At 47.2% G+C, this 25,100-nt stretch overlaps 1 protein-coding gene across 1 annotated transcript in view; it reads left to right on the top strand.

The window, feature by feature from the left end:
- The window catches only part of WWC1 (WW and C2 domain containing 1), a 156,540-nt gene that overhangs the window by 78,558 nt on the left and 52,882 nt on the right, over positions 1–25,100 (top strand). Inside the window, exons 4-9 of the mRNA XM_079145393.1 lie at positions 7,675–7,751; positions 9,008–9,087; positions 14,795–14,924; positions 16,581–16,727; positions 17,856–17,929; positions 21,774–22,016. Of these exons, the coding sequence (XP_079001519.1) occupies positions 7,675–7,751; positions 9,008–9,087; positions 14,795–14,924; positions 16,581–16,727; positions 17,856–17,929; positions 21,774–22,016 (751 nt within the window). The remainder of the gene's footprint in view (positions 1–7,674; positions 7,752–9,007; positions 9,088–14,794; positions 14,925–16,580; positions 16,728–17,855; positions 17,930–21,773; positions 22,017–25,100) is intronic.

Raw genomic sequence — 25,100 nt, 5'->3', positions numbered from 1 at the left:
GCGGTCTCAGATTCGTACATTTAGCTGTTGAAATGTTCATAGTGCCTTCCTCTGGCAGGTCTGTTTCAAGGTTTCCCAACTGCAGCACGGTTGACATTTAGGGCTTGGTGAATCCTGCAGAGGCTGCCCTGCATGGTGTAGGATGTTTGGTAGCATCCCTGATCAGTACCCACTGGATGCCAGTAGCACCCCTCACCCCCAACTTGTGACAAACAAAATTGTTTCCAGACATCTCCAGATGTGCCCTGGGAGGGAAAGGTGTCCAGTTGAAAAGCTCTGACCCAGAGAAAACACAGAACAATTTCCTTAGAAATTATTAATGGCTCAAAAAATATTAACAGGAAGCACATTACACAATATTTTGAGAATGTCGACGTTGGAGACAGATGCCTGGGTTCCAACTGAGCATATGCAAAGCACTAGCCCCGCAACCTCCCGTTAATGGTGCCACTTCTGTGCCTCGGGTTTCTTCATGTATAGAATCGATCTCATAATAGCATCACCTTCATAGAGATGTTATGGGGTTTAAATTAGTTAACAAAATACTTGGAATAGTGTGTGTCGCATTCTTAAGCTCTCAGTAAATAATAATAATAAGTACCATTGTTATAATTAATTCATTGGCATTGTCCATGACAAAGAATACTAATAGATTCCTGGCACCAGTAAGAATACAGGCTGAGTATCCTTAATCCAATAATCCAAAATCCTAAATGCTCCAAAATCTGAAACTTTTTGAGTACCAACATGATGCCATAAATGACTTTGATGCACACAGTTATTAAAAATATTGAATAAAATGACTTTCAGGCTATGTGTATAAGGTGTATGTGAAACATAAATGAATTTTCTCTTTTGACCTGGATCCCATCCTCAAGATGCCTCATTAAGTTAATTCAGTGTTCTGAAATCCAACATCTAAAACACTTGTGTCCCATGCACTTCAGATAAGGGGCTTCAGCCTGTCTATACCTGGCCAATGGTAGGAATTAGTGATGAAGCAGTTCTTCTGCCCTGTGTGTGACTTCCAGACACCCCCAAGAGCTGCCCCAGCCTTCAAAGCCACCACCACCTTCAGTGTTGAGGATCTTGCATTTATTTGCCAGGACTGAGGTGAGGTCATTTCAGGCAACTGGAACTGAGACTTATACCAGACAAGTACTGGGGAGTCCTCCAGCCCAAGCATCCCAGTTAAATGAGGTGTAACTGAAGCTCATCATGACTCCGCTTCAGGTTTTGCAAGCCAGATTTGTCTTCCAAGTCAAGCTCTTGGGGTGACGGACCGGTGAGGTCACCTGCCTCTCCTCTGACTCCCATGACCTGCTGGGGCTTGTGAGGATTTTACCACCTGGCTCTAGCTACATGGGGCCCCGCCCTTGCTTGGAGACTTTGTTTGAACTCTGGTGAAATGTCTAGATCTCTGGGGAAAGAAGAGGGAACTGACATTTAATGTGCATCATACCTTAGAGAGCAACAGACTACTCCTCTCCCTCGCCACTCAAACATACAATCCTGCAAGAGTGTTAGTCCCATTCTACATGCAAGGAAACTGAGGCCCAGAAAGGACAAGTGACCTCCTCAAGGTCACATTGGTAAAAAGTGGTAGAGCTAGCCTTTATACCCAGGTGTAAGAGAAACCTTGATTCGCTTTAATTAGTCCAGCTCCACCAGTGTAGCCCTAAAGTTTTGGGCCTACACTCGGTTCCTCCCAGCCTTAAAAAGATGAGGGCTCAGGAAAATGGGTTTCTTTGGGACCTCACCATGCTCCTCCCCGCCTCTAGGCTTTAGTTTCCGGTGTGAAAAATAAATTTAAGGCTTTGACTTAAAAATGTCAGTTGGATGACCCACCTGAACCACTCACTCCTGAACTAAGAAAATATCAGGTAAGACATTGAAAGGATGTCGTAAGGACAGAGAGAATTGCAGGAGAGCAGCAATAAGATTTGGAAGCTGCAAAGCAGATGGACAGATGCCAACCTGCTGGGGAGACTGAGAGAAGAGAAAATGGTCCCACAGTGAGGAAGACTAGCTGAGACAGTCTACACAGACCGCGGGCAAAGCCTTGCACCTTGGCAGCGGCTGTCTCTGGAGGGGCGCGAGCTGAGGAGGGTCTCTGCGAAGACTGCATGAAAGTTATTTCTGAGATAGGCCATCAGATCCCTGCCCAAAAGGGTATGCAGGGAACTACCTGGAAAAGACTACAGGTTTATTTTTTGGAGAGGGTGGAACAGAGTCCAGACTGGAGGATACAGGTGTTATGGTTTGGATGTGAGGTGTCCCCCAGAAGTTCAAGTGTGAGACAGCGCAAGAAGGTTGAGAGGAGAAATGATTAGATTGTAAGAGTCTTAACCCAATCAGTGATTTAATCCCCTGATAGAATTAACTGGGTGGTGACTGAAGTGGTAGGGTGTGGCTGGAGGTGGTGGGGATTGAGGTGTGGCTTTGGGCTAAATATTTTGTATCTGGCGAGCGGACTTTCTCTCTCTGCTTCCTGATGACGTGAGCTGCTTCCCTCTGCCACACTCTCCCACCATGATGTTCTGCCTCCCCTTGAGCCCTGAGGAATGGAGCTGGCCTTCTAAGGCACTAAGACCTCTGAAACCATGAGCCCTCAAATAAACTTTTCCTCCTCTATAATTATGCAGGTCAGATCATTTAGTCACAGCAGCGTAACAGCTGTCTGCAACACCAGGCAAGTTCAAAGTCACAGTGCGCCACACTGAAAACACATGAAAGTGGGCATGCTGGGTTCAGAGACCTCAGCCCTCATATTGCCCTTGATGTTTCTAATGGTGACAGGCTCTGGTCTTCTAGAAGAAGAAGGAGATTATGACCAGAAAAGAGAATTGAAGAAAAAAGATGGAAAGATTCTGATGTAGAGGATTCCTGAAGGAAAACAGCCAACCAGATCACATACCAGGCAACTCATAGTGACCAAGGGTCTCTCCAGACAGCCTCGCAAGCCCTCTTTCCTAAGCCTGTGCAAACACGGGGGACTCCAGATGTTCTGTAACAGGGAAAATGGAGACTGGCCACATGGCAAAGGGGTGACCTTAGAGGAAGCAGGGGTACACATGAGAAGAAAACCTCAGGAGAAGCTCTCAGCCTTGAAACAAGAACAGCGTGCCACATTCTACACCAGTGAACCTGCGGAGACCAGTACCAGGCTTTGGAAATTAAAATATGATCCCCAAAATGAAAACACCATATGAAGACTGGATAATAAAACTGAGGAAACCTTGTAAGAAGTAGAACAAAACTGCAGTGAGATTGGAAATAAGAGGAAAATATAGATCCAGGAAGTAAAGAAAAAAACACAACAGACATAACAAGAGGAATCAGAGGAAGAAGCATCCATGAAATAACTGAGAACATTTTCTCAGAACTTCAGGGGAGGATTTTTAAACTGAAGGGCTTCACTGAGCACCCAGCACAGTGGATGAAAGTCGGCACGCACCTGGACACATCATTAGGAAACGTCAAACCCTGGGAATATGGCAAGGCCCTGAGGCTCCCAGAGAGAAAAAGCAGGTCCTGAAGTAATGACCAGGACTCAGAATAGCTCCCGACTTCTCACCCCTGATGCTGGGACCTACAAAGGCAAGGCTCGAGGCCTTTACATTTGTGAGGAAAATCAGTTTTGACCTAGAATTCTGTATCCAGTACAACTAAGTGTGGGATAGAATGAAGATATTTTGAGACAGGCAAGAGTTCAAAAAAATTTATTCTCTTCATGTTTCCTTTCTCAGGAAGCTAGTAGAAGGGCTACTCTTCCAAAATAAGGAGTCAACCAGAAGAGGGAGACCTGGGATGCAGGGAAGATGGGGGAGCCAGGAAGATGCCCAGAGTAATGGGGTCTCAGGTGCTGCCGAGCGGCCAGTGGGCACCGGGGCAGGAGCGGAAGTTGGTGGGGTGTGACTGTTCCACGTCTCGAGCGAGAGTTTAGATAACTGGCAGGATGAGGGGTTGAATTAGTGGTAAGTTTGTAGGAACAAAGCAAACATGAAAATGACAGTTATTAACTCGGGGGGGCAATTAAAAAAATGTGCCGGAAAGGAAAAGTGGCTGTGTCCCAAGCAGATGTCTGCTGAGTGACAATGATGCAAATGCTGAAGATTGTTTCTCCCCCAAATACGCTGTGTCATTTAAGAGGATGGGGAGGTAGGAGAGTGGCATGTGTGTGTTGTAGGGGCTGGGGAAGGGGCAGAGTGAATCCCCATCCCCAGGGGGAGAAGTGAATAAATAATGCCTAAAACTGGAAAGATCAAGAAGCAGCAATTTATGCATCTTATTAGACATAGAGGTAGATACCCAAGGGATTGGCCAAGGGCTGAGGAGGAAGCTCAGCAGTAGGACACTCTTTCAGCATGCACGAGGCCCTGGTTCAATTCCCAGCACTGGGGGAAAAGAGAGAAAAGAAAGAAAGTGTCTGAATACATTGAAAATGGTTCCCTTCGTGGGTATGAGTTAGAGGAATAGGGTTTTTTTTTAAATTTATTTTTATTGTAAACAAATGGGATGCATGTTGTTTCTGTTTGTACATGGAGTAACAGCATACCATTTGCATAATCATACATTTACATAGGGTAATGCTGTTTGATTCATTCTGTTATTTTTCCTCCCCCCCACCCCTCCCACCTCTCTTTTCCCTCTATTCAGTTCCTCCTTCCTCCATTCTTGCCCCCCTCCCACCCCCCATCATGTGTCATCATCCGCTTATCAGTGAGATCATTCGTCTTTTGGATTTTTGAGATTGGCTTATCTCACTTAGCATGATATTCTCCAATTTCATCCATTTGCCTGCAAATGCCATAATTTTATTATTCCTTATACCTGAGTAATATTCCATTGTATATATATACCACAGTTTCTTTTTCCATTCATCAGTTGAAGGACATCTAGGTTGGTTCCACAGTCTGGCTATTGTGAATTGAGCAGCTATGAACATTGATGTGGCTGCATCACTGTCGTATGCTGATTTTAAGTCCTTTGGGTATAGGCTGAGGAGAGGGATAGCTGGGTCAAATGGTGGGTCCATTCCAAGTTTTCTAAGGAATCTCCACACTGCTTTCCAGAGTGGCTGCACTAATTTGCATCCCCACCAGCAATGTATGAGTGTACCTTTTTCCCCACATCCTCGAGGAATAGGGTTGTTAAATGTACTTTTTTATAGCAAACCTCAGACTATATTAGGTTATTAAACTGTGTTCATATATAAATAATAAAAACTAAATATTAAAAGCTGTTTTAAAAATGGGACAAGGCTGTCTTTAGGGTCTTATTTGAATATGAACTTCTTTTCCTGGAGGGCAGCGAAGGGAGGCTGATCACATGAGTGGGTTTCTCTTGTAAAATTTCTTCAAGCTGTACACATACAGTTTGTGCACTTTTATGAATGTATTTTTGATTTGCACAAAAAGTGTACTTCAAATATATTACATCTCAGCAGCTTTGAGTACAAATCGTGCACTTCCCTGTAATACTCTGCAACATAAGAATTGAATCCGCTGGCAGTCCGGTTGGTGGGCGTCTGTTCTTTTTGGGCTTCCCTTCCTCCTAGGTTGTCTGAGCGCGGCCAAAGGAGGCTAACTCATTCCACACGTCAGCCTCAGAGCCACTGGTTCCCACGGCCAGCCTCTGCCTGTCTGGATCGGGTCTTGCCATTCTGAATGGATTCTTCCCGGCTGCTGTCACAGTCTCCTTACCATTTCCCCCAGTGTAGATCGGCTCTGGCAGTACTTACTACCTAATGACAGGGGCTGGCAAGACAGCGTTCATAGAACAGGCCCCACCCATGACCTTCCTGCACCAATCCCCCCTCTTACTTCCCCTGGACACTTGGCTTGTCTTTTTACCACGTCTTACTGTCAATCAGCGGGTAACAAGTAGCCTGAACCACCTCAGACTGTTCTTGAAAAGTGCCCATTTGGGGAATATGCTTAGGGAAGTGCCTCTAGCTCTGTATCCACCCAGGTCTTTCTCTGAATCTCCCAAGTCCAGCGAGAAGAATTAGAAGGCCCAAAGTAAAAACTTCCATCATAAACAAAACACCTCGGTACCTAGAGTCCCTATGCCATGCTCAAGACAAGGGCTGCAAGACCTTCCCCACCCCCACCTGTTCTTCTGGCAAACCCCAGTCTCCACCATCATCATGGTCTTCCTCGACTTCAAGAAAGGAAAGGCTGCTCAGGGGTGCATCTTTTTTGGGGGGCGGGTATGAGGCATCTTTTGTTATTATGCAGAACGGTTTCTCCTTTTCCAAACTTCCCAATGTTACATTTCAACTTTTCACATGCATGATCCAAAGGCCCACTTGACTGTTTTTAAAAAAATTTTAATTTGTTTTAATTTATTGTACATGACAGTAGAACGCATTTATACATTTTGATAGATGACACATAAATGGAGTGTAATCTCATTTTTCTGATATTAATGAAATCCAAAGAGCAGAACCCCCTCATGAGTGTCCCTTTTGCTTCCAGATGCTGAAAATTGTCAGCCATCTCCAAATAAGCTTCTCTGTCCTCAGAAAAAGCCAGGTCTCAGCTGTTGATCTCACTGCAAGTGAATAGGCAGTGTTCAGATGCTGCTAAGTGGAAAGGGGAGATAGTGGCATTGATCATCCAGTTAGGGCTCACCGGAGAGAAACCTGCATCTCCAGCCTCACTACCCAGAAAAGCCATCCTGTTCTGAACAGCGGAGCTGTGGGTAGGCTAAGGACACCATGAGCCTCATATCTGGCCATGTTTCCCTCTCCCCATCACCATTCAGGAAGCTCAGAGCCAGGTTTATGGTGCCTCTGGTTAGGAAGCGAACCCTAACCTCATACTTACTGACACTCTGCTTCCTTACCTCATCCTCGCCTTTTGTCTCATTTTCTGACTTTAAGTGTCTTGTTACTCTGTTGTGTTCATTATGAGCCATAAAATCCTGTTTAAAGTTAAATAGTATTTTTAAAATGGAATAAAATTACAACATGATAGAACCGTAGATAAACAGCAGAAGGCAAGTTGAGAAAAGGATAATTATAATAGGGTGGTAGGATATAGATAATTTATTTTCCTTTTCATATGTACATTAATATTAGAAAGGTAGAAGAATCATTCCTAGTAATTTTTCTGATTAAAACAATAGATGTTCATATTAGAAAATGTAGGAAAGATAGAAAAATAGGAAGGTGGAAATTAATATCGTTTATCATCCAACTCTCTAGAAATCAGTGTGGTATATTTTTTCTGCTCTTTCTAAAGATACATGTGTGTATATTTATAAACTATATATGTTTTCCAAGTTTAAATTATTTATATTTATTTGTAAATTAATTTTCATGTAACAATGTTTCAGACATTTCCTCTTATCCAGTTTTTTGCATATTTCCTTTTCTTTTCTTTTTTTGAGGTACTGGAGATCGAACCCAGAGCCTTGTACATGCTAGGCAATTGCTTTACAGTTGCTGATCCCCAGCCCTACACAAACATTTTAAATTGCATGAGTTGTATATTTATTTAACAAATAAATACACAGATACCATATCGAAGAAATCCCCCTTTGTTGGACATTTAGGTTTTTCGCTTTTAGTGCTTCCTTTCTGAGTTTGTTTAGAAGGGCAAAAAGCCCACTTTGCTAAATGTGTTTCTTTTTCTGAAATCCTTTTCTCTTTGCTTTCCATTCCAGTGGTCTCCGGCTCATCATCCAGCTCTAAGTATGACCCTGAGATCCTGAAAGCAGAGATTGCCACTGCAAAATCCCGGGTAGGGCCTCTCCACCAGTGCTGCAGGTCACTGAAGCCTTGGGCCCCTAGACCAGAGTAGATGCTTCACCCAGGCCAGGGCAGCAGTGCTGACCAGCCAGGCCCCAGCTAATAACAGCAGAAGCAGGAGTGGTAGTACAGTCGATGGTCAGCACAGCTGCCCCTTCACAGCAGTTGCCATACGCCAGGCCGCCTGCCAGCAGTATCACAGGTCCTTGCAGCAACCCCACGTGCATCTTAAAGATGAACAACAGAGGCTGATGGGAGATGAGAGACTGGCCCTGGGTCACAAGTGACTCAGGTCTTACACCAGAGTTCTTATTACAGTGCACTCTCTTCCTGGCAGTTGCATGTTCTGTCTTGTCTTATTGATGACTACCTCAGGGATGAATGTCCTTATTCCCATTTTACTGATTTGGAAACTAAGTCACAGTGGTTAAATGTCTTGCTCTTCAGTCAGTAGTTTGAACACTAGTTTAGTTATAGTCAAAGTACCTTCCACAAGCTCTGATGTCTACCAGAAAACATAAGTGGAAGAGGTGGCCTCCGGGGGGAGGGCAGTAGGAAGTTGGGGGACTGTCAGCCTAGAGAGGTGTGGCCTCTCTTAGTGGGTACTGGGGTTTCAGCTCTAGTCTTTCGCACCCATGCTGGCATGCAGTCTCAGTGTTGCCAGACCTGCAGGTAATTCTGGAAAGATACTGTGTATCCAGGGTTATTATATGAAATATCTCAATATTTGATTATTAGCAACTTGTTTTGAAAGTTTAATTCCTATGCAGCAGGTCAGCCCTCCTATTAGCTGGGCCTGGCTCTCGGGAGTGTCTCACCTCTGATGTTACTCTGTTGTCTCTCACCTCCACTGTCAAGCATGACTCTGGGAAGTGCCATCCCTGTGCATCAGAGCAAGAAAGGGAGGCTCAGAATGGCACTGTGACTTGAGAGAGCTCTCACTGCTAACAACTGGGGAGACCCTGCTCTCTCCCAGGCCAGGTGGCCAGCTCTTGTCTACTTCTTATCTCTCTGGAGCAAAGACTGACTGGGCAGGACCTAAGGAAAACTGGCTGGGATGCTTGACTGAATGGGCAGCTGCAGAGACAAGACCCTCGTGGCAGAGGGAAGGTGTTGTAACCCGTGTGGCCCAAGGGATGTGGCCCAAGTCATAGTGCAGGAGCAGCGGGGTGCTGTGGGTTCCCCTCCTAGACCTGCAGCTCCCTGTCAGCCTCTGATCCAGCCCTTGTGTGTTCTTCTGTCATCCAGGTCAACAAGCTGAAGAGAGAGATGGTTCACCTGCAGCACGAGCTACAGTTTAAAGAGCGTGGCTTTCAGACTCTGAAGAAGTAAGTCCAACCAGCTGTGCAGAGCACGGGCAGCCCTGCCCCAGCTGTCTCTCTCCTTTAGATCCCTTTCTCACCTTCAAAATGAGCTCTTTGACTATTCTGTTCAAGTTCTTCTCCAACGGCATTGACTGGAAACGTGGGCCCCAGGTAGGAAAGGAGAATCGACTCAGATCACGGGGTTCTCATCATCCTCTGAACTCCTGGAGCCTCGGAAGTCTGTTCCCTTCAGCTGGGTCTTACAGGCTCAGAGGCCAGTGTTGCTGAGCATTCCTGTGCACATGCCTCAGCTACTCTGGCAGATCACTAGAGTCTCACATGCACACCATCACACAACCCCTTTACTTCCATGGCCCTCATAAAGTGAGTCATGATGTCACCTAGTGTGCCACCAAAGGAATGGACATCCTCCAGCAATAGACAAATTACTAGAGCAGTTGCTCATTGCCATGTGCTTGATCCTTCCTAGGAGACTCACAGAGTTTCCAGGATCACCTGATCAGATTTCGTATTTGCTTTTAGAAGCTGCCATGCAGCAAAGTAAGATGGCGCTGTTTGGCTTTTAAGAGCAGGATGTTACCAGTCATCATGGTGATTGTACCAGCTAAGCTTCGTCAAGCAATGACTCTGTGCCAGAGACGCCTCAGTATTCCTGCATGTGTGTACTCCTTCGATCCTTGAAGCAACTCTACGAGGAATTTTCTTTCAGTTAACCCCCATACATGAGGAAACTGAGTCACATAGCAAGTGCTCAATAAATGCCAGCTTGCTATTGTTAACCCCATCAGGGTATCAGGTGGGCTCACTACAAAGGTCGCCTCACTGAGGTCATCCTCACTGAGGCACTTGGCACACCACATCTCTACCCTCTAAGAGACATCTCACTCAGAGTCCCAGGAAGGCCATAGGTATTTGGGCCGCTCTTCCTGTAGTCCCTTGCTTTTGGTCTCTCCCAGACTATACCTTTTCCTCATCTCCTGAGTCTCAAATCCATACTCAAGATTCTTTTGCCACCACCCCCACCAGCCTTTGGATGTCATCTGCAAGTCCTATTAGCTCAGTAAACTGTGGTCCCCAGGGGAGGGTTTGGTTAGTTCACATTCACATCCTCCCACTCCCCAAGCCCCTACCACCTGGAGGACCGCCTCAAATCTAGTCCAACACATGCAGTAAAAAGTGTGACTTTAAAATATACCTTGTAAGATACATTGGGTATGTTTTTGTTTTACAAATTATTATGCGTTCGAGCTTTCAGTTTACATGTGTGTCATTTAGGTATATATTCATCTATATGCATACATCTGCCAATCGTACCTCTCAAACCAGACTCTAAACTCATTAAGTCCAAAGCCTCTGGTTTATGCTTCTTGGTAATCATCAATAGCACCAGGGAAGATTTGGAGCAAGAGCATGAGCTTCGGAAATTGCTATTTTTGGCCTAATGAGCGGTTGCCTCTGTCCTCCACTTTCCAGCTGAGCAGCTTCTGGGCACGTAGTTTAAGGGCCACTCGTTCCCACATCATCTGACAGAGCATGCCTGCCCCTCCCGCTTCTCCAGTCCTCAAGAGCTTCTGGCTCGAGCGCCTCCCGATATTCTCCCAACCTCCCGAAAACCTGTTTTACCACTTTATCCCCTGGAGCAGCATTGAAAATTCTTGTTGTTTGCTAAGCTGACACTGAGAGCCCAGAGGCAAGCCTCCTTCTGCCCCTCCCGCTGCCCTGCGTCTGATATCTGGCCCAGATAAGACTCCATTGCAGCTCAGGCTGCCCACGCTCCCTCAGCTCTTCCCGCAGAGCGGAAGGAGGCGTCTTCTTTATTGTGCATCCTGGCAGAGGGCTGGGAATGCAGCCTCAGGAAACAGATGGCCTGGGTTCAAGTCCTAGGGAAAAGCGACCTAACCCTTCTGCTCTTTTATGTCTATCAGAAAGATTCAAGGTTATAGAGATTGAATTGGAAAATCCCTACGCAGTGCGTTAGAGAACCTGGCACTTAGGAAGAGCTTGGTGGGAGAGTGCTGGGTGCCACCTCAGGCTAGTCCTCTTGGACTTGGGAAGAGAATCAGGGAGACTCTGCCCCTGCCCTGAGCTGGACGCTCTGCTGGCCCTTTCACTCTGGCATCTGGCCTTATTCTTTTTACCTATTAAGAGCATTTTTTGTACTGCTCCATTTTATAGGTACTGACAGGGTTGGAAATATGCCCAGGGCCACCCAGCTAGCAAGCATCGGAGCTGGGAGCAGAACCCAGGACTACTGGATTTTTTCTTTCTTTTTTTTTTTTTTTCCATTTTGTGCTGGGGAAATGCTAAGCATACGCTCTGCCTCTGAGCCACACCCCTGTCCAGGGCTATTGGATTATCATTGTAAGCGCCAGACCTCGGGGAACTCAGAGAAGCCTTTATTCCTTCATGGACTTGGGTGCCATTCAGGTCCACTTTCCGGATGGGAAAATGACCATCAGTTACAGAGGGGATTTTGGTTTTATAGAGTACAATGATATAATCATTGGGAGCTGCGTATGTGCAGTTTTGACTGTCAGGGGCTAGTTGAATGGGTTAAAACTTTAATTTAGGAGAGTAGTTGTAAAAAGGTTGAAACTCATTGCTGTCTGGGGAGATAAGAGTCCAGATCCCAGAGATAAGTACTCAAATCTTGCCCATTGGTATTTGCTGTGCTTCCGTTTAGGACTAGTTAGCCATGGGGGAAGGTCATGGTTTAGGGCCCATTGTTATTGGGAAAGGGTGCACTGGGAGAGGCTTAATGTCTGGCCACACTGTCCCTCCATTCTTCTTGGGGAGCTGTATTATTTTCTACAACCTTTCAATCATCACTCTTCGTTCGCATGTCTGGTGATGCTGAAGGGGGGCTGTTGGGTTTTAAAGCTCGTGTCTCAATGCCCCCCTTGCTGGCATTATCCCTGAGAGCTGTCTTCCCATGCCCAGAAATGGAAGGCCCCGTTCCGTCTCCCCTGGAATCTTTCGGGGTCTAGTGGGGACTACCACACTGGATCGTGCCCACTTCTCAGCAGTGGGGGAAGGCGGAACTCGTCCCTCAGGAGTGTCTTAAGGAGTTTCCACCTGGCCACTTTGACCAGAGTCATTTTCTCTTTTAGAGGCTGAAGCGCAGCCCAATAGGACACAGCTCTTTCATTTCCTAAGCGAGGTTGTGTTCGCTGTCACGATGGCGATGGTACCAGCTAAGATTCGTTCAGCAGTAACGTCTGCCAAGAAGCCATTTGTTTGACTCCTAGTTGGTGACGCCATCTTCCAAAAGAATGGTGGAGAAAGGTTGACGAGGATTGAAGGAAACCTCTTAGAGGAGATTGAAAAGGAAACATCTGAACACAAGCTTGAGAGTTGGGCTCCCTTGCTCCCGTGAGCCCCTGCCAATAGGAAGGAGTTGGGATTCGGCGGTTTGCTGTGGGTGGGGGTGGAGCAGGGTCTTCCTACATGTCACAGAAGCTACCTGTGCCCAGGTGAGCGTTGTCTGGACAGGCTGGGAGTAGTCCACTGCCATCAGAGCCGGTGCCCAGCTCCTCTGTGGCTGCTGGTGTGTGAACCCCAGAGGGCTGAGAGGAAGGACAGCTGCACTTTGGAAATCCTCAAACCCATGCGCACCCCCCACCCCAAACACACACACACAACTTTTCTTTCCCTTTATGGGGGAAAAAAAGATTCATTCACTGAGTACATAATGGTGACCCTTTGTTCTCCCCCACCCCCTCCCACCCCAGCTCCATCCCAAGACTGTTCCCTCTCAGAGCTACTTTGAGGAGCCAAATTCCAGAGCCTGGTTGCTAAGGCCCTTGAAGAAATCAGGTAGGGGCTCTTTGCAGCCCAGCAGGCAAACCACTTCTGTCCGGTCCTGCTGGGAGTCCGAGTCGTTCTTACCCTGTTGGCAGAGGACAGCTGGGCACAGCCGCTCTGGACCCCAGCGCTCGGACATGCTTCAGCAAATAGCTGTCCTGGCACCCGCCTCCTGCCTCCCTGGCCAATCTGAGCAGGACCACCTCCCATCCCAGACCCCTTGTTCTGGGGACTTTTCCACAGTGCGTCTTCAGCAGGACTGTGCTGTGGAAATCTTTCCTACACGAATTTTTCAGACTGAATCCAAGATGGATTTTAGTGGACCTGGCAGGACTGCCCAGGCCCAAGTCCTCGAAAGGAATCGACAGGCTATTTTTAGTGGGGAGACATAAACCAGGCTTTGTATTCTCTTCACGGAGGCTGAAGTAACCGCAGGGGAGGCTGTGCAGAGACCACGTTCCCTGCCTCCCACCCTCCTCCTCCACCCCCGGGCCCAGACGATGAGGCCTTGGGACTGGGGTGAAAACCAACCTGCTCCCTGGGAGCAGTGATTCCCCGCTCTCAGGCTATTTTTAGTCCAGGACAATTTGGCCTCTAGCAGGAAAGCAGAGAGGAGTGCCTGGGAGGTTTTCTCATCCTGAAATAATGGGTTTGTGGTGTCCCTCAGACTGTGAAACTTCCTCTTCTCCACCCTCCGCTGAAACTCAAGGCCCAGCCTTTGATGAGAGTGGGAAGCAGTTGAAACCACCTCTGCTTTCAGCTCCTTCTCCAGCCCCCAGCCTTCTCTGTCCAGGAGCCCAGGACTCCCCCAACCACCAACAACAACCATCTGTGGTTTGGTCCGACCTTCAGGAAACTGTGTCAGGTCCTTCTGACTGCAGTGTGGTGGTAGAGCACCTGCCTGGCTCGTGCCAAGCCCGGCCATCCGTCTCAGTACCGCAAAACACACGCACACACAACAGCTTGGCTTCAGCTTTATTTATTTATTTTTTCTTTCCCTCTCTTCCCTTAAACACCCCTTGCCCCCATCAAAACCAACTTCCATGCAGGTCCTGGATAAGGCCGTGAGCTCTTGGCTCCAGGTGTTTTACCCCTTTCGTTTGTACAGCACTTCCTAGCTCACCACGAGGTTTCCCCCCTTCATCCCACTTGACGCCCCTAACAGCTCCACAGGTGTGGGCCAGGCAGATGATGTGATCTAGGCGTTTTCAGAGAAGGACACAGAGCCCCGGGTTGTGTGGTTGGGAGCCATGTCCAAGGTCATTTCACTAACAGGCAGCAGCGGGGCTGGCAGTTTTGATCCTTTCATTCAACACATGCTTATCAAGGATGGTGCTTCTTGAACAGGGGTGATTTTGGTTCTCGCCCCCAGGAGACTTTAGACAACATGTGGAGACATGTATGTGGAAGCGCAGGGAGGCAATGAAGGAGGGCGGGTTTGGTGGTCAAGTTTATCGAGTGTGTGGTGATTGAGATGCCAGATTGAACCTATCCTGTGCCAGATGCTGAAACTATTCAAACATGCCCAGCTCTGTTCCCAAACCCAGCAGTCAAGACAGGGACCATCCTGCATCAACTGACCATCAAAGACAGAGGGTGCAGTATCACTGCTCTGTGCCTTGTACTGGGGGGCTCCACCCAGGGAGGGAATTGGAGAATCCCTGTGAGGCCCGATGCTTGGGACCCTTGGTTTCCAAAGCAGCATTACTTCTGCAGCCACATGCTGTGGGACATTTGTGATTTAGCAGGGACCTTCTGTGCCACACCTCGCAGGTGGGACCTGAAGAGGAAGGGTATGCTGGACAGGGAGGAGACAGCTTGGGGAACTGAAGCACTGGCCTGCACATCCCCTGGGGAAACCCTGTCCCTCCTGGGTGTGTGACCTTTCCCATCACCTGTCTCCTAGAATCGATAAGAAAATGTCTGATGCTCAGGGCAGCTACAAACTGGATGAAGCTCAGGCTGTCTTGAGAGAAACCAAAGCCATCAAGAAGGCCATCACCTGTGGGGAAAAGGAAAAGCAAGATCTCCTTAAGGTTCGTGCCTATCTGGTCACATGGCTAGTCCTCGCGCCTCTGTATGCCGGTGCTCAGCACGCTCTTCCCACATTCCCTGCAGACTATGGCTTCTCGTTACCCCTTGCCAAAGGTCCAGACTCCAGAATGCCCTCTAATCTCTTGAGCACCAACATGATGCCCCTAGTGGGAAACTCCACACCTGACCTCCTGTGGTGGAACACAGTCAAAACACAGGTCGTCAAAGCTCTCCTCCGAGGTTACCTCCTGGCTGTGCGCCGAGCCATGTGTGCAACAGACCAATTTCCTGTTTAGACTTGGGTCCCTTCCTGAGACAGCTCATTATGTATATGCAGACATTCCAAAATCTTAAAGATCCAAGTCTGAAGCACTTTTGGTCCCAGGCATTTCAGACAAGGACGACTTGACCTTCACTAGTCTTCGTGGGGTTTGGTTCCATTTTACAGAGGAGAGATTGGAGACTTCAGTGCACTGGATGACTGACCTGAGGTCTCATAACAGCGTCAGTGGCAAAACTGGGATGGAAGCCGTCTGGCACACCCCAAAGGCCATGTCCTTGCCAGCTCTGGCCACTGGGCTTATCTTTCCAAGAACCAAATGGAAGGAAATGGTTTCAGCATCCTTAACCTCAACATCAGGATATAGTTTCTCTGTAATCATTTTGTGTATGTGTATTCTCATTCTGTGCTGGGAACTGAGCAAATGTGAAGAGCTATTCTTCACCATGCCAGGCAGCTATGCCAAGACTTTGCATGCATTGATGCATTGCATTGGACTTATCTCTTATATCAACTCTGCTTTATCTCGATTCTAAAGATAAGGACTGTATGACTCAGTATAACTGATAGAGCCAGGATTCAAACCCCTGAACACCTGACTCAAGCCTGTTTACTTAACCCCTGGGCATACCACGTCTGCACATGGGAAACACCCTGAGCTCTGAGACCTCTGTCATGGTTCCCATCCGCAGATTAAGAGTCCAAGACTCAGAGCTGCTGCAAGTTGCTAAGTAAAGAAGCTTTATTCTCCAAGACAGACTATTTCCACAGCTCCTGCCCAGGACAGCAGCCCGGTGAACACATTCAGACACAGTGCTCCTGAACAGCAAAGAGCATTCCTGTTGTGATTAGCAGTTAAGAGCACAGCACGGCAAAGTCAGGTCTGAATCCTGGCTCTGACCATTGTCAGCTTCTTGATAAAATGGGGATGATCACAGGTCATTCCTCAAAGAGCTGTTGTCAGGATTCAGTGAGGTGTTAGTACAACTGACAGTTGCTCAGTATTGGCTGTAGCAGACTTCACACTACCATCAATTTAATCAGTGTGGCAGCCCTGTGAAGTAGGACCTAGAGTCATTCCCATCTCATAGGAAAGGAAGTTGGGGTCCATCTAGCTGTCCTAGATGACACAGCTAGGGAGACGCAGAGCAAGGGACCCCACTCTGAGCAGAGCTCACATGTACTCTGTTGTCTCCATATAAAGGACCCAGCACAGTGCCTGGCACTGCAAGTACCCACTCACTGGGAGCCCTCTGCATGGCATTAGCAGGGGGAGCACAGATTCCTAAATTAGGGAAGATGCAGAGGAAAGCCCACAGTGCTCCGCAGACCTGGAAGAAGTACCACTAACCTATGCACTGTCCCCCTCTGGTCGCAGAGCCTCACCATGCTCAAGGACGGCTTTTGCACTGACAGAGGGTCTCACTCCGACCTGTGGTCCAGCAGCAGCTCTCTGGAGAGCTCAGGTTTCCCACTGCCGAAGCAGTACCTGGATGTGAGCTCCCAGACGGACATCTCAGGAAGCGTGAGTCCACAGTTCCCACAGGGGGGCTTCCAGGCAGCCACCTTCTGCTCACTTTTGGGGACTGGCTGCTCACTGCACCCTGGGGAGTGCCTTTCTCGTAGCTCCTGGCCCCAGAGCTATGGAGGGTAGAGCAGGGGAGAGCCAGCACCGGGCCCCTCCACTCTGGCATTTCCTGGCCGAGTGCTCGTGCCTCTAGACCTGCCTGGAAAACACTTGGAAAGGACAAAGTGTCTCCCTCTGGTTTCTGTCACACTGTGTGCAGCTCCATTCTGCTTCACTCATCAGCTGGAAGGCAGAGGATATTTCCCTCCTGTTAGTCATAAAGCTCTGTGTGCAGTTTTCACACAGCTGCGTGGCTCCTGGTGCCAAAGCGCCAGCCGTGGGTGGTGAAAGTGCTGTCCAGAAGGGGGTCATGAGTAGCACCAACCCACGGTGAGCTGTAACTTTTGGATAGTTTTCCTAGAGCAGACGACACAGCCAGTCTGCCTCCCAGCCTCCATGCCAATGGCTATTCCCATCAGATGTCAGAGGCATCCTCTAGCTTGGGAAGGGAAGCTGTATCTGTGTTGTCTGGGGAACCTTGTCGCTTCTTGTGGCTCTTGACAGACTAGCACAGGGTATAGAGCTGTTCCCTCGTTCCCCACATCTCCCACCTGTCCAGCTACAAGGCACGTGTAAGCCAGGTATCTGTGAAGGCACTCTGTGCCTCCTAAATCCTAGGACCTCCTCTACGCTTACCCAGGGTTGAGTCCTGACTGCAGCCTGAGTTTTCTGTTGACCCCCTCCCCAGGATGGCTTTCTTATGTGTGACCTGTCCCCCGTTTTTCTCACCTACTATCCTCCCCGCCTCCATTGGCTCTGAGCCATTTGGGGCTGCAAGGTGATATTCTGGACCATCGGCTTCTTTTCTTCAAGTGATGGATGTCAGTTCAAGGGTGTTCCCACGACCTGAAAGAAAAGAAGTATTTTTGCTTCACTAGCTTCCCTACCATCCACAAGCCAGCCCAATAATCAGGGGCAGTTCTTAGCTGTGCTCACACAAGCTCTCAAGTCCTTGGTGGCCTTTTGAAACAGCTCAGCAGCAGCCACAATAGCTGTGTGATTCCTGACTCTGCTCTCGCCCTCTAGTTCGGCACCAGCGGCAACAATCAATTGGCAGAGAAGGTCAGACTGCGTCTTCGCTATGAAGAGGCTAAGAGAAGGTAAGTCAAGGCTGGCTCTGGGGCTGGGCGGTTCCTGCAGTCCTATGGTGGGAGTCTGCTCCGAGCCCAGCTTTTTACACTCGCACCCTGTTCGACCCTCATAAAGATTACAAAGGTAGGTAGTGTAGTCCTTCTATGTTAATCCTCTGGAATTTAGAGAGGAAATGTCTTGCCCAGGACACTGCCCTGCAGAGTGTGGAATCATGCTTTGAACCCAAATCGGCTTAACCTCCTTGCCGACTTATCTTTTTCCTTCCTGAGTTGGTTTCTGTAATCCGTTTTCTGATGATTCTGGAAGCAGTTTGGTTGGAGGATCAACAGGTTTGTTTGGTCATTTTGGCAATAGGCTAAGAAGACTGTAGACACCACACTCTTCAATATCTCCTGCCTGCCTATCCATGTGCCAACTGTGCTCCTCAAATGCGTACACTCCAGGGATTAAGATGCTCCGTGACTTCATAGTTCCACTTCCAGAAATCAAATTAAAGTAATAATCAAACCTGGCATTTTTAGAGCACCTGTTAATAGGCATAAACAGATAGCTTGTTGTGCTATTTGTTTGTTTATTTATTTATTATGGTACTGGAGATTGAACCCAGGGACTCTTCTACCACTGAGCCATGTCCCCAAGCCACTTCTATTTTTTTCTTTTGAGACAGAGCTTCATTAAGTTGCAGAAACTGGCCTTGAACTTGGTCTTCCTGCCTCAGTTTCCCAAGTCACTGGGATGATAGGCATGTGCCACTGCACTCCGCAGTACTGAAACGTTTGTGCATCTATCATCTTATTTAATTTTAAAAGTAACCTCATGCCGTAGCTTTTATTTTATTATTTCTGTATTAGAAAGGAGAGAGTGTACCAAGATGTTTCATGGCTTTTCCAGGCTGTAGAGTCGGAATTGGAACTCTAGACATTCTGATTTCAAGTTCATGATCTTCCTCTACACTGAACCAGCCTTACTGGGAAAGAACCCGCTGAGTATCCTGGAGCACATTGCATACATCTATCCCTAGACTAAATTGCCTAATCCATGAACTCTCAGCCAGGCTAAGTAGAGTGTGGCAATGCCCAGTCCTGCTGCTCTGCCAACCCTCTGTTAGCACCAAATTCTCAGCAGCAATGACAGAAATCTGATAGAAATCAGAGGAAGAAGCAAAAAGGGAATTTATTGGTTTATCTAACTCCAAAATCCTGGGGGAATAGAGGTTCAGACTTTGATCCAGGCGCTCAATTAATGTTGCATAAATTCCATCTCTTTTTTTCTCCACCCTGCTCCTTCATATCAAGTAAGTTTTTCTCTCAAGGTAGCAAGATGACCCCCAGCAATCCTAAGCCTATGTACAAGCAGGTTAGCAACCCAGTAGAAAGGGGACCTGTCTTTCCCAGCAGTTTTAACAAGTCTCGGAGGCTGGGATGTAGCTCAGTGGCAGTGCTTGGCTCGCGTGTGCAGGGCCCTGGGTTCCATCCCCAGAACCACAAAATAGCAAGTTCTGGGTCTGAGACTCATTGGTGCTTTTGGATGAACCAATCATCGATGCAGGGCTGGTAGGGATGGTGGTGGCGGGAGGATTACAATTCTCTGAAGGTCCGTGCATGGGTCACATGCTCATGCTAGAAGGAGACTGAGGTCAGCTTTGGGGGAACCAAGCGACTTAAAAGTATGAGAGAGGTGAGGTTTTCCATGGATGCACCATGGGGTGGTGTCAGCAGAAGAAGGAAGAGAGGGATAACGGGCAGGTGGAGGGACACAGATGCCTCACTGTTTCAGCTTCCCCTAGGGGTTCAGCAGAACTTGTGTATGGACAGTCCCTTGTCCGCTCTGAAGGGGACCACTCTGAACCTGGGATCTATTCCAGCTTGCAGTAATGCCTGTCCTATGTGACCAGTCCTGGAGACACTAAAGCCCTGAAGTATTCCCTCTGGGTCGAGCCATGAAACTTACACAGAGCTTCCTGGCTCATCCGACTTGACCCAGCTTCTTGCCTCCTCCTCTACCCAAAGCTAGATTTTGTGTAAAGGACAGAGGAGGAGTAGGAAAGCAGGGGGCTGCTGGATTTGGAGGGAAGGGACGTAGCTATAGTGCCTAGAATGTCTGATCGTCGCGTGTCAGGTTTTGCCACGTGTGTTTGGAAGTTGGGAGACTGACAGTTCTCATCAGATTTTCCAGAGGATGTTACCCTAACTTAAGCAGCAGTGGCATAGGGATGGCACCCTGGACAGCCCAGGAAAGCATCCATCACTCCTAGTGGCCTAGCTGCCAGACCTTTCGATTCCATTCTCAGAGCCACTCAGAGCTCTGGAGATAGCAGCTATGAAGTGACCCCAAAACAAACCTTCGTGGATTGCTATATACATCAATGTGAAAACTGCGTGGCTCACCATAAAAATTCCTGCTGGGACACTTGACTGGGGAAGAAGCAAACCTAGATGTGTTTTTCTGTACAGAGTTTTTGCTGCTCATCACAAAGGGTCTTGTCTCCAGCAATGTTTAGATAAAATGAGAGTCCAACCACACTGACCACAGATAAGACTGAGCTGCAGGCCCATATAGATCTTGGCTCTCAACAAGTATTGGCTATGTTTGAGATTTGCAATCTCAGGTTAGCCATCGGGCACATGTCCAGTGAGCTTAACAACTGCTTCCGTGTGTGCCCTGACAGAATGGGGTGAGGCCAAGACATGAGGCCTAGTCGTGAGGCCCAGAAGCCTTTCCAATGGATCAGGTCTAAAGAATCATGGCATAATTACTTCTAGATAGTTCTAGCACTACTCTTCATTTCCCTGGGAATCTCAGTTTAGTCGGCAATATCTGAAGAGCTCATATTGTTCCCTTTTCCTAATCCACCTCTTTGGTACTGTCATTATCCCTATCTTAGAGACGAGGATCCTGAGTCTTAGAGATAAGATGCAAGTCTACGGATTTCTTCCCTTGGCATTTAGTAAGTGCCTGCAGTATACCAGGCACCAAATGTGACACTAAAATGATTTTTTTGTTGGTGGTGGTGCTGAGGATTGAACCCAGGACTTTGCACATTCAAAGCACGTGCTCTACCACTGAGCTGCACCCCTAGGCTCCCCTTCCATCACAAAGACCAGAGCCAGGATTCCAATTCAAGCCATCAGAACCCAAATCCAAGGCTTTTCAATAGCACCACCTCCTCTCTCTCGACTGAGAATGACTAATGCATAATTAGTCATTATGAGCCCAGTGATCCACAGCTGCCCTTGACAGAGCGGTACCATGTCAGATGCTCTGCATACGTTACTGCTCTTCCTCCCAATCTGAAGGATGAGTGATTGTTTCTTTTATCTTCAGGTCTTGGGGAGTTTACCTAGCGTTACATAACTAATAAGTGGTCCAACCCGGTAATAACAACAGTAGCAACAGAATCATTTACTGAGGGCTTACTGTGTGCCAAATACCGTGTTTTGAGGGTTTATGGGTTGTTGTAAAATCTTCAATCACAACCCTGTGAGGAAGGCGCTTTTATTATTCCCTTCACAGAGGTGAGCAATTGACCCAAGGTCACACAGCTCATGGAAAGAGGTTATTACCTGGTATTGGAACCAAGACTCTCATGTCGCAGGCTTACGGCATTGCCTAGCTCATGTCTCTACTCCAGGGACAACAACTTCATTGTTGGAACATGATAGGCACCCATATGTGTTTGTTAGATAAAAATATGTTTTCTAGAAACTGATCAAAAGGAAGACAGTTACTGTCAAGGATTTCTCTGAGGGCCTCCTGGCTCCTGGTCCCTTATATCCAAAGAAACACAGTCTCCTTCCCTGTCCCCACGATGCCATTGTTCATACCAGTGGGTCTCACCTTCTCCACCCTCAGGATCGCTAACCTGAAGATCCAGCTGGCCAAGCTCGACAGTGAGGCCTGGCCAGGGGTGCTAGACTCAGAGAGGGACCGGCTGATCCTCATCAATGAGAAGGAGGAGCTTCTGAAGGAGATGCGCTTCATCAGCCCCCGGAAGTGGACCCAGGGGGAGGTGGAACAGTTGGAGATGGCTCGGAAGCGTCTGGAGAAGGACCTGCAGGCAGCCCGGGACACCCAGAGCAAGGCACTGACAGAGAGGTGGGTCTGGGCCCAGGATGTAGGAACCAGGTGTGTCCCGTGGGCTCTGGTAAGGGGAATGTGCCAGCCCGTGTGAGGGGCACACCCTGGGGCACCCGAGCTCTGCCGTGAGCTGCGCCAGGTTAGATGTCATGCAGCCTCCGCAGTATCTTATCCGGGGAGGGGTATGCCGTCCTGTGCACCTGTCACCTGGAGCTCTGCATGGGAATCACAGTGCCAAAGATTTTCTCCTTGGGTACAGGAAGTGGATCTTCTGATCAAAGTGAGCCCCCTCACTCTGTGTCATGGAGGGCACTTGTTTTCCATCTTTGTGACAGTGATTCACATTCTGTATCATGACCTAAAATACACAAGTTTGACACAGTAGAGCACATGCTTTCTCTGTCCTCCAGTGTCTTCTCTCCTGTCGGACAATCAGCCCTCAGTATCCAGGGGGTCTAGATCCATAGATTGAAACTGCAGCTTGAAAGAGTGGAGAAAAAAAATTTATTTAAATAGTAAAACAAAAAATACAAATACACAGTGCAGCACAACAACTATTTGAGATGGCATTTGCGTTGCATTAGGTATTATAATAATCTAAAGATGATTTAAAGTATACAGGAAAGCCGGGCTCAATGGTGCATGCCTTTAATCCCAGTAGCTTGGGAGGCTGGGGTAGGAGATTGGAAGTTCAAAGCCAGCCTTGGCATCGGTGAGGCCCTAAGCAACTCAGTGAGACCCTGTCTCTAAATAAAATATAAAATAGAACTGGGGATGTGACTCAGTAATTGAGTGCCTCTGAGTTCAATCCACAGTACCCAGCCCCCAAAAAATAGTATACCAGAGAGTGCAAATACTACACCATACACATAAGAAATGTGAGCATCTGTGGACTTTAGTATCTGTGTGTGTGTGTATGTGTGTGTGTGTGTCTCCCAGAATACCACGGGATGAATGTATTTATGTGTTTATTTTCATGCTTCATGCTGCTTATGACCCACTAAATTGATTTCACCTCGTCCTAAGTGATTGAGTTTGAAGACCATTGGTGTGTACGGGGTTGTAAACTGTTAAGTTTATAGGGACCGTTATAGAAGCACGTTATAGAAGTGCCTGGGGCCTACCTGGTGCAGACCACGTCAGACTGGAGTGCAGAGCCTGCTGTCTATAGCATGTGCCGTCTCTGCTCCAGCAGTGAGTGTGGGCCCTCGGCTGCCTGAGTGCCTGTGTTTTATATATGTGTGGATGTATGCACACGTACACTTTTTGTGGTGCCTGGGGTGGAACCCAGGGCTTTACACATGCTAGGCAAGTGCTCCACTACTGAGCTACACCCAATTTCAAAAAAAACAAAATTATTTGAATTTTTAATATTTAAATATTGGCAACTAATCCAAAGTTCTGAAAAATAGTGGGAATCAGCCTCATCTGTGGGCTTGACGTAACCTGAAAACCACTGTGTTCTCTCTTTAAACCTCATACCAGACTTTGTCTTTATGTATTTCCACTACTGTCCCCACTGATCCCACACTGCAGAGTGTGACTCTGTTCACAGGAGGCCCTACACCCCTGGCTGCACGCTCATCCATTCACCTGCCCCTCAACCGGGGTTTATTCACTTTGTTAAAAAAACATTTAGTTGCACATGATCTGTGTGCAGGGCAGTTTGGAGGATTCAGAAATTAAGGTGTGGCCCTTGCCTGTTGACCTTCAAATCTATTCTTTTCACTTTTTGGTAGCAGACTTTACTGAGTAAGCTTCCTGCCCTTACAAGCTCAGAGTCAAAGTTTGTGATTTTTCTTTTCCTTTTTTAAAAAATTTTAAAATTTCTTATTTTTTTATTTTATTTGTTCTAATTAGTTGTACATGATAGTAGAATACATTTAATATTATGGGGTACAGTATGGTAATTCAGTATATGGATACATTGTATAATGATCCAGTCAGGAAAATTAGCATTTCCATCTCCCCAAACATTTATCTTTTCTGCACTGGGAAACATCAGACTCTTGTTATTTTGAAATACATAGCAAACTGTTGCAGACGGTAGTTGCCCTACTGTAGTGTGTGACGCTGGAACTTTTTCCTCCTATAGAACCTGGGGACCCATTGCCTGACCTCCCTCTGTCCACCACTGACGCTCTTCCCGTGCCTGTCATTTCTCTCCTGGCTTGCGCAAGGTCACCTTTTGGGCCTCTGCCCATGAGTGAGAACCTGCAATGCTTGCTTCCTGCGTCTGGCTCATTTCCCTTACCGTGTCTTCTGGATCTTTCCATCTTGCCACAAATGACAGGATTTTGTTCTTTTCTATGGCTGAATAATTTCATCGTGTGTGTGTGTGTCTGTGTGTGTATCCGCTTATCGGGTGGTAGACAGTTGGTTGATTACTTTTGCTCTTGTGAGTAGTGCTGCGTTAAACATGGGAGTGCAAGTGTGATATCCTTCGGATGCAAACCTGCTCGCGGATTGCTGGGTCACATCCTGGCGGCACCTCGGTACTCTTCCCTAATGCTCGTTCCAATGGGCATTCTTGTCAATGGTGGTTCTTTTCTCTGCATCCTCGTCAGCGTGGATACTTTTCATCTTTTTCATTATAACCATTCTATCTGGGGTAAGATAATATCTCATTGTAGTTTTGATTTGCATTTGCCTAATTAGAGATGGAGAGTGGTTTTTGGACTTGTTGGCCATTTGTGTATGGTTGGAGAAATTTCTGTTTAGGTCATTTGACCCTTTTTTTTATCACATTGCTTTATTATTTGTTGTTTGGTTTTTGTTGGGTTTGTTTTGTTTCTATTGCTTTTTGTATTCTCTATCCATGTTTACTTTGCTGTATATAAGCTTACCCTTTTAGCAAAGAATGAATCCATATAATATAACCATATATGTGTGTGTTCTGTATTTACACACACACACACAATTTCTGCCTTTCCTTACTTTCCCAGCTTCCATTTCATACATTTTTTCCTGTGTATTTTTGAAATATTACATCTTAAATATGCATAGGTCTATCAATGATTTTAAAGTAATGTTACTGTCTTATCTACATAAAACAAAGTAGTAATGTAAGAAGTTTATTTTTTTAAAACTTTTATTTATTTT

The sequence above is a fragment of the Sciurus vulgaris genome, assembly GCF_902686455.1.
Source record: "Sciurus vulgaris genome assembly, chromosome: 6".
NCBI lineage: Eukaryota > Metazoa > Chordata > Mammalia > Rodentia > Sciuridae > Sciurus > Sciurus vulgaris.
This window is presented reverse-complemented; position numbering and strand designations above follow the sequence as displayed.